The sequence below is a fragment of the Siniperca chuatsi genome, linkage group LG3 (genome assembly GCF_020085105.1).
Source record: "Siniperca chuatsi isolate FFG_IHB_CAS linkage group LG3, ASM2008510v1, whole genome shotgun sequence".
Classification (NCBI taxonomy): Eukaryota; Metazoa; Chordata; class Actinopteri; order Centrarchiformes; family Sinipercidae; genus Siniperca; species Siniperca chuatsi.
Window position 1 is genome coordinate 6611164 of NC_058044.1, and position 15168 is coordinate 6626331.

The 15168-nt window shown below is 40.8% G+C and overlaps 2 protein-coding genes and 1 long non-coding RNA gene across 9 annotated transcripts in view; 2 read left to right on the forward strand and 1 right to left on the reverse strand.

Moving 5' to 3' along the window:
- On the forward strand, positions 1-9428 carry akap8l (A kinase (PRKA) anchor protein 8-like). 2 transcript variants are annotated; one of them, XM_044187549.1, is made up of 13 exons: positions 1-149; positions 1041-1079; positions 1694-1910; positions 3389-3989; positions 4581-4692; positions 4792-4841; positions 5453-5483; positions 5636-5741; positions 6021-6162; positions 6463-6568; positions 6659-6789; positions 7341-7436; positions 8151-9428. In XM_044187549.1, exons 1-13 carry the CDS (start codon positions 125-127, stop codon positions 8577-8579), a joined length of 2085 nt encoding a protein of 694 aa, XP_044043484.1. In that variant the 5' UTR covers positions 1-124; the 3' UTR covers positions 8580-9428. The 2 variants fall into 2 exon arrangements, with proteins under 2 accessions (XP_044043484.1, XP_044043475.1); XM_044187540.1 differs by having other exon boundaries at positions 2-149; positions 4578-4692.
- On the reverse strand, positions 9298-10382 carry LOC122871933. Its single transcript, XR_006376957.1, has 2 exons — positions 10304-10382; positions 9298-9837 (listed from the first exon to the last, which is right to left on the reverse strand). It is a non-coding gene; the product is annotated as an uncharacterized LOC122871933 (long non-coding RNA).
- LOC122871900 (bromodomain-containing protein 4-like) overlaps positions 10357-15168 on the forward strand; it is a 23123-nt gene continuing 18311 nt past the window's right edge. For 3 of the 6 annotated variants that reach the window (XM_044187477.1, XM_044187489.1, XM_044187527.1), the window contains exons 1-2: positions 10357-10497; positions 12969-15153. In XM_044187477.1, the coding sequence (XP_044043412.1) occupies positions 14878-15153 (276 nt within the window). In that variant the 5' untranslated portion in view covers positions 10357-10497; positions 12969-14877. Of the gene's footprint in view, positions 10498-11848; positions 12002-12968; positions 15154-15168 lie in introns of those variants that run through there. The other 3 variants (XM_044187499.1, XM_044187508.1, XM_044187518.1) reach the window with 3 other exon arrangements.

Consider the following 15168-nt stretch of genomic DNA (forward strand, 5'->3'; position numbering starts at 1 on the left):
AAGAAGATCCATCTCGCCACTTTCAAAGAGCGACACTAGACCTATTTTACGCAGTCTATCCACTAGACTAGGCGTATTGTCAACCCCTGCTGGAGCCATTGTGTGAACAGCGCACTATAATACCATGGACAGCAGAGGCTACGGTTCGGGTAAATATACATTGATTATTAGCCATCGTATATACGCCCTGACCTGTGGTGCAGATACATTTACAGTGGCCACGGTTTACGTTATTAGTTTTCCAGTGTGCCACATGCTTTGTTGCCGTGAAACAGCCCCAGTATGTTAGCTGTTAGCTAGTTCAGATTTTTAGCTTGCCAGTAATAACAAGCAACCCGTAGCCGGCTGTAGCTTGAGACACAGACGTGTTAGCTAACTTAACTGATAACGTTAAGTCATATTTTCCGATCTGTTGTGGTAAACAGTTCAATAAATTAATTTCAGAGCAAAGGGGAAAAAAACATCAACGGCGTATCAGGCCCGTTAGCTAACATTAAGGAACCATAGCTAGCTAGGTTAGCCAGTTCGCCGTCGGGCTGTTTATTTGCTAATATGCTAACATAGAGGGCTGCGTGGCCCATTGTTTGGTTGTTGTAGGGCGTGTTAAATGCTTTGCTAAAGTTAGCTGGCTAATTCTGTTAAAATGGAGTCAGCGTGGGAATAACCGACTTTTAAAAGCTACTTAATAAAATGGCCGCCTTAACTAATATGCTTCCAAAAGTTGGTTTAACGTGACCGTCACAGTTGTGAATATCCTATTTGCAAGTTAACGTTAAGCCAGTAAATCAGATTCAAATTCATTGTCCGATAGGAATTCAAAGAAAACCCAGCCGGCTTGCTGTTGAGGAGTTGAAAATTAACCTACAAGTCCAGTGGATTTTGCTTTTATTTTATTTTATTTTTTTTTGGCAATTTACTACTTAGATTAGTAACTACACAGCAGCATGGTCTTATCGGTAACCAACTGTCTTGGTAAGTTTGAATATCAGCTTTTATTACTTTTCAGTTTGCTTAAACCAATGTATTCTCTCTTTTTGTAGGTTACTCCAGTTGGGGAGGTGGAGGGTCAGGCAGCAGAGGTGAGAAAATGAGTGAATATACTCCTGTACAGCATAATGACACAAGCACACCTGAACTTTATGCTGGATTGTAGGACTGCGGCCAACACTGTTTTTAGTTCAAATTAAACCAGGGCTAGGTGATATTGACTAAATCAGATATAATAAGTTTGACTGGATATAGCTTTTGATATGTTATTTTAAAAAAATTGCTTTGAGGAGACCATCATCAGACAAGTTGATGCATTCACTGTTCAATTCACTCAGTTTGCATGGCCAAACTTACAGATAATATTTAGTTTAATATGACAATATCAATGTGTAGATTAACATTTCATAAACTTAACTAGCCTAATAAAATCAATTGCTTACTTTGACCAACTTCTAAAAAATTCTAAAATCTATAAATCTAAAAATCTATTTGATATATTTGATTTTATATTGAAATGATACAAAAGCAAACCACTGTTTGCATTTGTAAAGTAATTGTTCAATATTTTTATTCTATTTCATTAAGACTATTGTGAATTGGTCATTTCATTTGATTAAATGGGTAGTGGTTTCACTACTGATCAATTATTATAGTAAGGGTGTGATAGTGTTCATATTAACATCTTTTAATTCCTCACTGTTAGGTTCTGGTGGCTTTGACCTGTATGGGGGAGGTTATAAGGACTCAATGTCTGGGCTCGGGGGCTATGGAGGAGGAGGCCACATGAAGAGAGGTCTCTCGGGAGCGTCCCTGCTCTCATCTACAGGCACACATGCGGATGCAGTCATTGCCAAGATTAACCAGCGCCTGGACATGCTTACTCAGTTGGAGGGGGGGTTGAAAGGGGCTCGGAGTGACAGGTAATAACTTTTTTCCGTTTTCTGCCCCATACTGTCTTCATCAATCAGATACCACTACCACGCCACATCCATGCCAGTGAGAATATTAAATTTCCCAGTAGTGTTTGTAATTAAAAACCAATTTAAATAACATTGTAATGTGACATCTGCTTGATTGAGAACATTGTCTCTGAATGTGGCGTTATGCCTGGACAATGTCCAGCCAGTTAAATGTTGCATGTTTCGAGATTAATCTGAAAAGTATCTCTGTAAATGTCTGGATGGACATTTTGCTGTGATATAAAAAGATGCTTAGGCCTTCTAATGCTATTAATAATTTAAAAGTCAAATAGGTCCTTGCCCTAGTTTTGGCCCAGTTGTAGAACAGAGTTCTGTAAAATATATATGCAAAAATTAATAAGAAAGACCATGCCAATGTGGTTGGAAATTTAGATGTTATTGTTTTAGAATGGTCAGGTTGCTAGAGCAAATTGGGCTGTCATAGCCTGCTAAGGCATTTACTTACACTTGACATTCGGCCTCGGTGAAAATATGTATGGGCCAATTCCTGTTTGGGATGAAAAGGGTGTGAGTTGCTCACAGGCTGCATTTGAATGCCTCAGCATCTGAGGAAGCTTTGATTGCTCCCCAACTGCTATATGGTGGGTTTGTATGATTGCTGGGAAGGAAATGTTGTTGTGATTCCTCAAAACCGTAGACGTCTTGAAAATGCATGGCCCCTCGTTGGAGGTGCAATTATAGACCAACTTTTCCATTTGTAACAGATTGACATCCTTGCGCATGAAGCCAGGCCATCTTTATCTAGCACTCCCTGTGCATTGCCTTTGTCTTGACATTGTTTTTATTTGTTGTTTCTCTCATCCTCCATGTGACCTAAACCTGTGTTCTGGCTTTAGGTTACGGAAGAGAGATGAGTTTACAGGTGTTAGCTTGATATTACCTTTCAAGCCAAACTGTTAATGAAGGTTGCCTGCTCTATCTACAAAACCACTCTTACCCAGGGAAAAAAAGACCCAGTTTATGTTTCAACCCCTTTCTTGAGTATTTACCATAATCCAGTCACTTCCCAGGATGTCTCACTTCTTGCACCTGTCTCAAGACATCACTGGTTCTGATGGACCATGCTCATGTCTGTTCAAGGTTTCACAGCCTAAGAAACTGCATTTCACCTAATCTGCAGGATACTGTTTGACCTCCAACAGAGAATGTGGTTGGATGAGTTTCTGTAAACTTAATGATTAGAGAAAAGTCATTACTATATTATAAAAGACCACAAGCGGAGTGTTAACTTGTTTTGGATCATCAATTTCTGATCTAATGTGGTTTCTGAAATAAAGCTGGGAGTGACAAGAAAACAAATGGAGAAAGCGAGACCATGGAGGAGAAGGAATAGCAGGTGGAGAAATCCAAACCTGACTGCCTCCCTGCCTCCCCTGCTCTCTGCTCTTCTCTATCAACCCTCTCCCTCCCTCCCGCAGGTATGACCAGTACGAGTCATTCGACTCACGAACCTCCGCTCTCACCTCCTCCCGAGATCTCTACAGATCTGGCGGCGGTAGCTATGGTTATGGCGATGGTCGTGGGGACAACATGCTGTTGGGTCAGCGAGGAGTCTCGGGCTTCGGAGGGGGAATTGGGCTAGGGGGAGGAGGAGGCTTTGACAGCCCCTCCTCTTCCTATGGAGTCGCAAAAATGCGACAGAATATGAGGGAGTCCTTCAGCAGTGGCCAGGGAGGAGGTTCTGGAGGTGGAGGATGGGCTGGAGCAGGCCGACGTTCCCCCAGAAGGGGTGGAAGTGCCGGGGGTCGAGGAGCTGGAGGGTTTGGAAGCCGCAGGTCTGACCCCACTCCATTAGGCGGAGGTGGGCGGGGAAGTGGTAGTGGTGGCCAGTCCCACCGCGGCCACTCTCCAGGAGGTGGTAGAGGCAAGCTCCCATCCCTCCTATCCAACCGTATGTACCCTGAGAGTGGTGGCTTCCATCAGGGTTCCATTCAAGGGCCTCACGACTTTCCTGGGAGGCATTTTGGAGGGGGCCCACGGGCTGGCCGCCAGCGAGGCCGCAAAAGACCCCTCAACAAAGTAAGTACCTCCAGCCAAATAAGACCTCCTCAGACACTGGGCAAAAGTTAAGCCCTTTCTGATTCCCTCCTTTTTGTATCCTCAACCACAACTGGCAAGTCAGCCTAAAGTGCTAGTACCTGCTATGTGCCATGTAAAGCAATTTGTCACAACAAAGTCCCCGATACACATTTGACATATCACTTGCCCCTCTAACTCTGCCCAGCTCTTATTTAATGTGGTCAGAAATGCCTCATGGAACTGCCCTTTTAGTACAGTAAAGGCAAGTGACAACTCTCCCTGCCCAATTCTTCGTCTTGTGTACTTGTGGGTGTGTTGAATGATTTACTTTGTGGATTTTATTTCGATTTATTTATTTTCTTTTGCCCCAATCCTGGGTAGTCTTAAGATAAGGCTAACATTTTTGATGAGGAAATGCCCAGAGAAGGAAGACCTACCAAGTCTGCTAATTGGCTTTGACAAGCATTAAGTCTAGAGTTCACTGATGTGTTGATGAAAAGTTCTGGTTGTATTGTATGTCCATATGTTTTGTGTTTTTTTTTGTCAGAAATTGTATATGGGAGTGCAAATTGATTTTGTTGAATGTAGCAGGTGAAACCACAGCGTGATGTCCAGAAAAAGAGAAAGCAGACACTTACTGCAGCTGATGAGCCAGAGTCGAAGATGAACAAGACAGAGAGTGCAGGGTCAGAAGCTATCCAAGGTACTTTCTTAAACAAATTCTTGATGTACTCAAAAAAAAAAAAAAAACATTACTTAGCAGACAATATTTCTATGATGTTGATGTACTCTGTTTTCATAGAGCAAGCAGAGAAAAATGGTGACGACAGTGAACCAAAGACTGGAGCTGCGGTGAGTAGATCAAGCTTGTTTGACAGGAAGTCAGGTTCTATTTGATATGCAAATAGTTGCCTATAAAGACTTAAATGTGACCTTATTGTGCTAGATCAACACTTTAGGCATGAATTAATTTACCTCCATGAATAAACCGCTGAACCACTTGATTTAATTGAACAATACAATCTCTTCAATTGTAATTAATTAGTATTAGAAGGAAATGCAAGTGACGAAGAAATGATATTCTATAACAGCATAAGACTCGCTGACCCAAGCAGTGACAAAGAAGGCAAAAATAAACACACTGTTCTGTGTGTTCTTTTGTAAAAGGGACCTTTTTCATTATCGGTTATTCTTCTGCACAGATTCGACAGGGACACAGGGCCTTTTACTTGAAGAGTGCTAACTTTAACTGTAGCCTAGGTTAATGGCAGAGAATGTGTTGACTTTATGTCAGCTATATTGAAGGGACTAAATGTCTACGCTGGACTACTGCACAGGCCATGAAGCTTGGCAGAAGAATAAAATTAAAACTACTTTATTCCGAAATAAAAAATATACCCTGTTAAAAGTGATCAGCACCTTTTTTCTAAATCAAATAAATAATGGGATACTTTTCTTCACAGGAGACGAAACCTACTGCAGATGGAGATAAAGGTAAGCTGAACTACAGGAACAGTAACTAACACTGATTTTTGTTCTTCCTTTCGTGACACGGTATGCTTTGTCAGTCTACATCAGCTGCTTGTCGTGAACTATTGCCCTCTCATGGACATCTTGGCATGCCTAACTGCTGCTCTTGTGCTTAGCTTCACCCAAACAGGACGAGAAGAGAAGTCCGCAGGGCAAACAGACCCCAGCTCCAGGTCAGGACAAGCACCCTAAAATGAGGAAGAGGAGGGGCTTCCTGGAAAGGTGAGAGGACATACTATATACCCGTGGGTCAAGATTTACTACTCCACCCTCCTTCGTCTCTTCTTTGCTTTCTTTCTTATTGTTTGTGAGATTAGTTTATTGCCTTTTGTTTTCACTTGTTTCACCGTACGTTACTATATCCATGGTTTTGTTGCAATCACTGAGATATGAGGGATGAGAGATATTATTGTGTAATAATTTGGATTATTTCTAATCAGACTTCATCAGTTTTCATCACACTACCTTTTTCTGACGGGCCTTTTTTTTTTTTTTCCTCAGGGTGATGTTTGCATGCTCTGTGTGCAAGTTTCGTTCGTTCTACAAGGAGGAAATGGAAACTCATCTTGAGAGTCGCTTCCACAAGGACCACTTTAAGTTCCTTTCCAGCCAGCTGTCCAAGCCCACTACAGACTTCCTACAGGTAACTGAGATTTGTCAAACATCACTCTTAGACACTCACAGTCTAATATAGATGAATTAAGGGATTAAAGTTTTCCATCACTTGAATTACAAGGGGACGGGGGAGAGAACAATCAGTTATCCATTATAACTCATAAGATTTAAGGAGACTAAATGCTTAAACTGCTTACACAGGGTTCATGCATGTAGAATTTAAGGGTCATGGTTATTTTTGTACATGCGGCAGGGTCACTGGATTCACTGAGGAAAAATCAGTTACGTGAAGTGTAAACTAATAAAAACTTTGGTTTTGCTTTGGTAGGAATATTTGCAGAACAAGTTTAAGAAGACAGACCAGAGGGTTGGCCAGTTGGAAAACCACAGTGCTGCCATCTGTCAGGTGTACAAAGAGCAGGACCTCACCAGGGGTAAGCAGCAGCAGCAGCAGCAGTGTGTGTGTGTGTGTGTGAAGGAGAGAATTCAGGTTCTCATTGCAGATATTTCTCACGTCTGTGTAGATCTCGGTATGGAGCACTTCATGAGGAAGGTGGAAGCCGCCCACTGCGCAGCATGTGACCTTTTTATTCCCATGCAGCCCCACCTGATACAGAAACACATCAAGTCTCCTGACCATAACTACAACCGGAAGGTATGGCAGATCTCCCCCGATTTACGAGAAACTATGTTGTTTAAGACTGCCAGTATAGGCCTGGATTTCAAAATATTCGCAATTTAGATTGCAACATTGGTTAAAATAATTGCAGTCAGATATATTCCATAAATCATTCAGCCGTACACTAAGCAGTGGCTCATGGGCTATAATTATTTCTGAATGAAGGCACACAAACTTGTAATTTAATGCATTCGGAAGAAGAACTACTTGTTATATAACATTACTTGAAGTGGGTTAAACAATGCCAGTTTTTGTTAAGTCTGCTACTCTTTGTGCAGTGGTGTTAAAATTAACCCTAAAAGCCATAATGCTCCACACACCAGATGATATGGGAGGGTCTTTAGCTGGCCTAGGGTGTACCAACCTAAATCCTGTACTGACTGATCCAGTACAAATAGTGCTACAAAACTATGGCCAATGCTGGAAGACTTACTGTAATGTCTGTTCTTTGGATGTTTTGCACGCACGCACGCACGCACACACACTGTCCCATGTATGACTTAGGACTGTTCTCTTTGTGATTCAAGGGTATGATGGAGCAGTCCAAGAGGGCCAGTCTGTCAGTTGCTCGTAGCATCCTTAACCACAAACTCATTGGCAAGAAGCTGGAGAGCTACCTCAAGGTATGTACAGTGTTATGTGCCTGAGTATGGGCTGGCAACCAAAATGCATGGTATGAATAGTTGAACTGAATTTACTAGTGCTCTTTTGAGCTATTTACTTTGTAAATAGGAATAAGGTTAAGAGTTTGTGGTCACAGTGTAATTGCATGTTTTTAACCACAGTACAAGTGAAACCAGTATTCATCCGTCGCTAGTTTCATGACATAACAATTTGACTTTGGCGCTCTGACCCATTCATAGTTCGTGGCTTCGATTCTGAATCACTTTATATTGTAACACAAAGAATCTGAGATTGAGATAATAAAATGTTAAGAATCATTTTAATGCCATTTTTCTCCTATTGTTAAAGGCAGTATGTAGTAGAACTGTTTAGAAGGGGGGAACTGAAATTACTAAACGAGCTCTCTGGCAAAATATAGGGCATATATAGGACATGTTTTTGAATGCCATGGGGAGAAATGCACTAGCATTCATAATGGAGTGCAGTTTAAATACAGAACATACCATGCATGCACAAATTGAGCCAGGTCCATGTTTTTATTATGTGTCTATGGATCATCTACCTGCAAGATGAGCTTTTGTGCAAGGAACAACACAGATACCGTCTCTGACATGCATATGTAGAGACTTAAATCTCACCGATTTCAGTCTAACTGATCATGAATGCAGGGGCTCATAAACAAATGTACTTTAAAAACGTTCTTCCATTGTCAGGGTGAAAACCCCTTCTCCGGTAACCAAGACGACCAGGATCCAGAGGACTCCATGGTGATGGATGTGTCTGAGCTGGAGTTAACCAGTGAGACAACAGACAGCCAGACAGAGGCGGCGCCAGTCAAGGATGAGCCGGTGGCTGAGGGAGAGACGACTCAAGAGGCGGTCGAGGGTGAAGTAGTAGCAGCAGCAGCAGAGGAAGAGGAAAAGATGGAGGAGGAGCTAGGAATGGAGGGAGATGAGGAGCAGGGGAACCAGGAAGAGGAGGAAGGTTTTGAAGTGGGTGAGGAGGAGGAGGAAGAGGAGGAGGGGTATGTGGTGCACGATGAGATTGGCGAAGAGGGATTACAGGGTGAGCTGGAAGAGGAGGAGGAGGAGGAAGGAGTAGAGGCAGCAGAGGTCGAAGAGGAAGATAAGAATGATGAATGACTTTTGCACCCTGTGTGTGACTTCTCGACCTTGACATCTGTCCGGACCAGTCAATGACCCCCATAGTCCCATTCAACCCAATTTCATTGCCAGGCATATTAAGAAATTTACATACCTGCTCCCACCATTTTTCATTGTCTAATGACTCTGAGTTATATAATTTAATTTTCGTTACAGAAATAGTTCCACATTTTTGGGAAATACTTATTCACTTTTTTGCAGAGAGTTAGATGACAAGATTGTCCACATAGTTACACCACGTAACTGTCTTATGTATGCCTACCAACTGTCTTTGGAGGTGTTAATAGACTTATTTTTGGACTTTGGAGAGAGCCAGGCTAGCAGTTTCCCCGTTTCTAGTCTTGATGCTAAGCTAATCACCTCCCTGCTCCAGGTTCATACTTAACGCAGACATTGGCAGCATCGATCTATCTTCTCATTTTTAAACTCAGCAAAATGGCAAAAAAGTATATTTCCCAAAATGTCAAACTATTCCTCTTTTTCTTGTGCCTTTTGTTCAAGGTATTCTTAATTTAGATTAATTTGTTTAGAATTGTTTAAGAAATACTGAGTATTGTAAAGTTGAGAGATATTGTGTACGTTTTTCTTATCAGAGTTTACATAATGCCATAGCATTTTGTCCATTGCCAGTGTTGATGATGGTGAATGGATGATTTTCCAACCTTTTGGTAACATCTAGAATAGGGTGGGCTTTTTGTTCTACAGCTGGGGTGATTTAGATAATTAAGGGGACTGTCTGTAGAATAAGTATGAAATATTTAGAATGGATATCAGTCATGTAAAACAACCTTGTTTCACTCTGAGTAAGAAATAAACTTGTTGAATAAATCACTGTTTCACTGTTTTGTGAAGATTTGAACTTGTCATTTGCTTGATTTTTAATTCAGTGTAAGAAGAGTTCAAACTGTAGCTGGACTGACCACCAATCTGACACCATCAGTTTAAAGCTTGGTTCAATGAAAAATGTACACACTACGTCAATATTCAACTAGGTAAAAATGTACATTACATTTTAGTGTTAACTTGGCAGTGATGGCATACATTTACATCAAAGGTGAAGGTTCATGGGCTGGGGACTTGGAGATTTTGTAGTTAAAACTAAGAATGGTGTTACTTTACATTGATAAGTATAGCTGTTAATTCAATATATATCCATTAATTAAATATCTATTCATGCCTGCTTCCTAGGATTTAGCATCATCCTTGACCACAAGGCGGTGTACCAACTCCCTCGGACCTAAACAGAAATATCAAAAACAGTTTGAAGATTGAGGTGTAATTTTCCTCAATCATGATTTAATTTGTTTTCTACACAAATGTAAATTCAGTAGCAAACTATATTTTCTTTCATAAAGAATGTGAGCGGTACTAAACATCTTTTAATCTCAAAAAAAGGCTATAAAGACTTTTAATGGCGTTATTTAATAATCGTCTTTTTTTTATTGACACATTGGTTATTTTGACGCGCTTATTTTAACATTGTACATCATTTCATTAAATAAAGAGTTATTGAAGAGAGAGATAAAGAAATGGGACTTATAGCGACGTAACATATGCACTCAATCACCATACCACACCTTTGTGGTAAATTGGAATACAAACATACATCATGAGTGGATAATTTACTCGGTTATTTACTTAAGTCATCTCTATTTAAGCAAATGGATCAAAGACATCATATAATAAAAGCGATAAACACCAACCTGTTGTTAGTTGAAATCATTACAAGGTATTGCATGATACTACCCGGGGGAGGAGGTGGAGTTGTGGGTGACATTTCGGCTGACAAACCTTCGGCCTGCCCCCGTGCGTCTGACGTCATTGACGTCGAACGGGACTGTTTGTTCTGGATTTGGGGCGAGGAAGGTCTGCGAGCGCTGACAACCGACTGAAGAAGGTAAAAATAGCATTGTATGTATTTGTGTAGATGACATTGGCATATCAAACGAAAGCATACAACCCCGGGGTTCCGGTAAAAGGTTTACAACGGGCATCGGGGGCGTATTTCTCCCGCTGTCAGTGTGCGCTTCGGCAAGCGGAGCGTGAGCTGTCTTCGCAGGCCTTGCACCGGTTCGGGCACACGAGATAGATGAAATTTTGCCTTTTATGTTATCGCGATTTGGTGTTATTGTGCATATTCTGTGTTGTATCTTTCTTCTCTCAATACTTGTGTTGAGGTTGTTTTCGTGGCATTTGACACTCCGTGCTGTCAGTGTGCACGTTAGCTGCAGGTCGGTATCATGCTAACCAGTTAGCTGCTATGCTGTTTGTTTGTAGCCCCGTAGGCCGTATTCGTGACATAAGTTACGTCCTCTCGGCAGCGTAGTTTACGCGCGATGGCGCAGGAGCTCATGTGAAGTGCGACGTACGTCATTTCGAGAATATCGATGCCGTCCAAGTTGTATTCTGAAAGGCCGTTTACGTGCGGAGCTGTCACTTGCTCTCAGTGGACATGGCGATGTACTGACATGGAAGGTTAGCAAGGCAAAAGTGTAGAATAAAGTTGTTTTTGAATAAATCCTGTCTTTGTGTTCATTGTTGGTAAGTTAACGTTATTCATGACACTCTGCTTCGTTAGCTTCTTTGCTTTCCTCAAATAACGTTACCGGTAGTATGAAGAACTACGTGATACGAAATAGTAGCAAAATGGCTGATAAATTTTGTAGAATAATTAATTTAGGTGTCAAATTACGTTTATTCGCTCCACTATCTAGACGTTTGGTCTTTTATTCCGATTAGCTGTGACATTGCTTTGCACCTGTATACATTATGTGAACGCAATTCCATAGTGTCAAGACTGGATAGACTTGCTTTTTAAAGTAGATTCTCAGGATATAGTTGATTGATTTTTTTTTTTTAAAGCCTCAAGCATCAACCACGGTCTGTTGGTTAGAATTCAATGAATATATATTAATAGTAAGGTAGTTTGGCACCGCAGTTTTAAAAGGGCATACATCATAATATTGGACATAATGTATTAAGAAATGTGTTTCCATGCACAGTCCTTTTAAGATTATTTTAGATTCTTGTGGTGTAGATTAATGTCTGGAAGCTTGTTGACAACAACAATTTCGTTATCTGATGTTGCAGTGTGTGTTTTAGTTTCTTTCAGGAAAGAGAGAGACCCCTAACATGATGCTGTTGAAAAGCTTTTTAACACCTTGTAATATGGACCTGTAGCAGAAGATGGGCATTTGTCTTATAATTTTTTTTTTTAACACAAGCTTGAATGAGTTAAACAGTCTTTTTTAATATGAAGATTTAGGTCTTTAGTGGAAGATTCATCAAGCTTATCAAAGACAACCTATTGTTGAGGATGGGACAGATTGTCTCACAGAGAATTTCCAAAGGACCTTTGAGCATCGTGACATACATTATCAAGGCATCCAGAAACTGTCAAGGTCAGGGTTCAGTGTATTCATCCATAAAACCATGGAAATTGCAGTACATCCCTGTCAGCTTGCTTGTCTTAAAGTCACTGAAATATAAAGTCACCCAAGATAAACTATAGCACAAAATCCTAAAACGGCAACAAATTATTTACGTGCACATGATGAAAGGACATAACACATAAAAATTGTAAAAGAGCCACTGGGATAGTGAGAATAACGTTCTTATTATAAACTGCTCATTATACTGTCTTAAGTCCCTGGGGAATAAAGAGGAGAGCATACCAATGCATTCTATGTACATGGTCCGTAATGTGTGCATGTGGTCCTTTTTGTCCTTAAAAAAGTCCTTGAAGACATACATATAAGAGGTCAAGAGGCTGTCTTGGGCTAAGAATTGTAAGCTGTGTCTTAGTCTTAGTTCATCTGGACAGTTCCAGTTATAGAAAGATCATGTCCAGATAAAATTCATAAACATTTCTTAATTGACTCTAATTGACTGTTGGTGGATCTGTTTTAAATACTGCACAGGAGGAATGGACAAAAAAAGCACAGCCTCAAATGAACTGGTTAGAAAAAGAGGTGCAGGGGACATCAGAGCACCATCAAATTCCCAACATGTTATAAAAGGAATACAACACTTGTTTGTGTCATTCCTGTCGTATCAAAATACCATTTGTTCTTTGCCTGTATTATGGACTCTGATCACGGCTGCTTATGACAGCATGGCCAAACTTGCACTACACTACCTGGAAGTGTATTTGAATGTTAGTTGGAAACAGCCCACATGTGATTATGTTGACGTCAATTTTAATCAGGCCTCCTCCTTTTCTTTCTTATATATATATATATATATATATATATATATATATATATATATATATATATATATATATATATATGTATATATATATGTATATATTATATCTCTGGTGTGACGCTCGGCCCTCTGTGTGTTGTGGTTTCCTTGCCCCCACAGCGTGTCACTGACAAACGTCCAGTGTTACCTTCTGGAAATCACCACCTCACCAACTGAGATATGATGACACAATTGGATTAGACCACAGCTGCACAGCAACAAACATGTGAGTCTATAGATAATTATTTGTCTTCTTAATATTTAAATGTTTCAGAATTAACCATTTGGTCTGCTAGGTCCTTGATAATACAAATATTGAGCTCACCAATGGCAAATATTGGTCTTTTCACACTTTTCAGCCTCAGTTCCTAAAGTAAAATGCTGTCATTAATTTGTAGAAAAGGTCATTATCCTCTTGCATCAGCTTATACCATACAGTATAAGGCCAAAGTAAAATAACCTGCGTTTGTCAGTACGTCTGACAAAACATGCAACACAGTCACTTTCGTTTGTCGTTTTCCACCCAGGAGCATTGTTGCTTCCACGAAAATAGAAAGCCCCTCTTTGTTTTTGTAGCCTTGTATGTTTCTTTCACGGACATTTTTTTTCAAGTACCGGTAAGTATGACAATGTACAGTATGTAGGAATCGCTTTTTTGTTTGCCACCGATATCGATTGCTGATCTTTGAGCCGTACACGGCCGATACCAGTCGTTTTTTGCAGCTGGTTTAGCAGTATTAAAAAATCAAGTACTGGAATACCTTGTAAATAGCCCCTTTTTTATTAACAGAGTGCTTTAAAATGTCCTTGAAATTCAAATGAGCCACATGCTGTCTTATATTTTGACCAAAGTTTTGTTCATCAAGTCGTTATAATTAAATTGTTCAGAATCAGAAATCACTCAGCTTTTAATTTTTTTAAATTCTGACCCATCACCAGCTCTCCCTCTCCTTTCTTCCTTGCCTCGATGAACCCATTACCGAACACTAAATATGCCAGGGAAGTGTAGATTTAATACAGCATGGCTGGAAATTGATCTTTTATACCAACTGCTGACTCCTCACTCCTTACTGGCCGCAAGCGAACAATAACTGCTAGGCAAAAACAAGGCTTACCTAGTCTGTTGCAGGCCACATTTCGGACTTTGTCGTGGCTCAAAAACTGACATCCATAGAAACGTTTGGTTTCGACTTGAACCGGAGCATCTGTAGATTACTTACATACCTGATATGTTATGACCCACTGCAGTTAGACATGATATGAGATGAATAAATCACCGTTTTCGTTAGCTTCGCCGCCATCATGACTGGAAAGGAGCCAGCTGTATGTTGCCGCTATGCGTCTGCACAGTCGCCATATTGGAGAGGTCAAGATCCGCTAGTAAACATACAAAAATACAATGTGCGTCCTCGATCGGTTTTCGTGATCAGTGACTAGAAAGCATTAATCCTGATCTCCCGATATTTTTACTGAATATCGGCCGATAACGATTGGCGTCCGATCAATTTGGGCATCTCTTACAGTATGTGCAGTATATAGTGCCGCACTCTTATACTGATGTCAATAAAGTGTTCAAGTCAAGTCTGTGGATAGTCATCTTATATACCAAGTCCTCCGGTCATATGAAGTTAAAACAGTATGTATGATGGATGAATGATGCAAGGGTGGGAAAGACTGTGTATGAGTCGCCCTGCATAAACTTTTACTGGCCCTGGGCCATCGATCATGTTATTTCTAGTAGCTTCAGACTAGCTTTGCAACTTGAGTCAACCAATGAAATACAATGCTATTTCTTGTAAACCATAATATTTTGTGTTTTTGGAAGCTTCATGCTGTACCTAATGTCTTGTAGCTTAAGTAAATGCTGGGCAGGGCTAGTAGAAGTGTAGAAATCTGTAATGTGTTTACATTTTCCTATTCCACTTCTACCTGATGAGGCAGAAAGGCTGCAGGCAAACAGTCTTTATTTGATCTTAAGCCATGAGTCAATATTTATGTTTGACATCTAACAGGTTGTAGTTGGTCTGTAATGCACACACTTGCTTTTGTTGATTGTCCTTCCAGAGAGTCGAGTGAGAAGTGTAATGGCCTGAGGGGGTTCCCCCCGGTCCCACCTGCCCCTGCCAGGTCCAATCTGCCTAAACTGTCTGCTAAGCCACTGCAACCCACCACTGCGATGGGAGACGGACTGGAGCCAGGCAGCAGCCACAACCCTCCCTCTGCCCCAGTGCCTCTCCCCTTCAACCCTCCACCCCCTGAAACATGGAACCCCTCCAGACCCAAACGACAGACCAACCAGCTACAGGTATTTCTGTTTGTG

Bases quoted from the DNA above. Each gene is read 5' to 3' on its own strand.
- akap8l (XM_044187540.1), top strand. From the start codon at position 125: ATGGACAGCAGAGGCTACGGTTCGG. The intron at 3,990-4,577 runs GTAAGTACCTCC...TGTTGAATGTAG, and splicing joins GCAAAAGACCCCTCAACAAA to CAGGTGAAACCACAGCGTGA. The intron at 7,437-8,150 runs GTATGTACAGTG...TTCCATTGTCAG, and splicing joins AGCTGGAGAGCTACCTCAAG to GGTGAAAACCCCTTCTCCGG.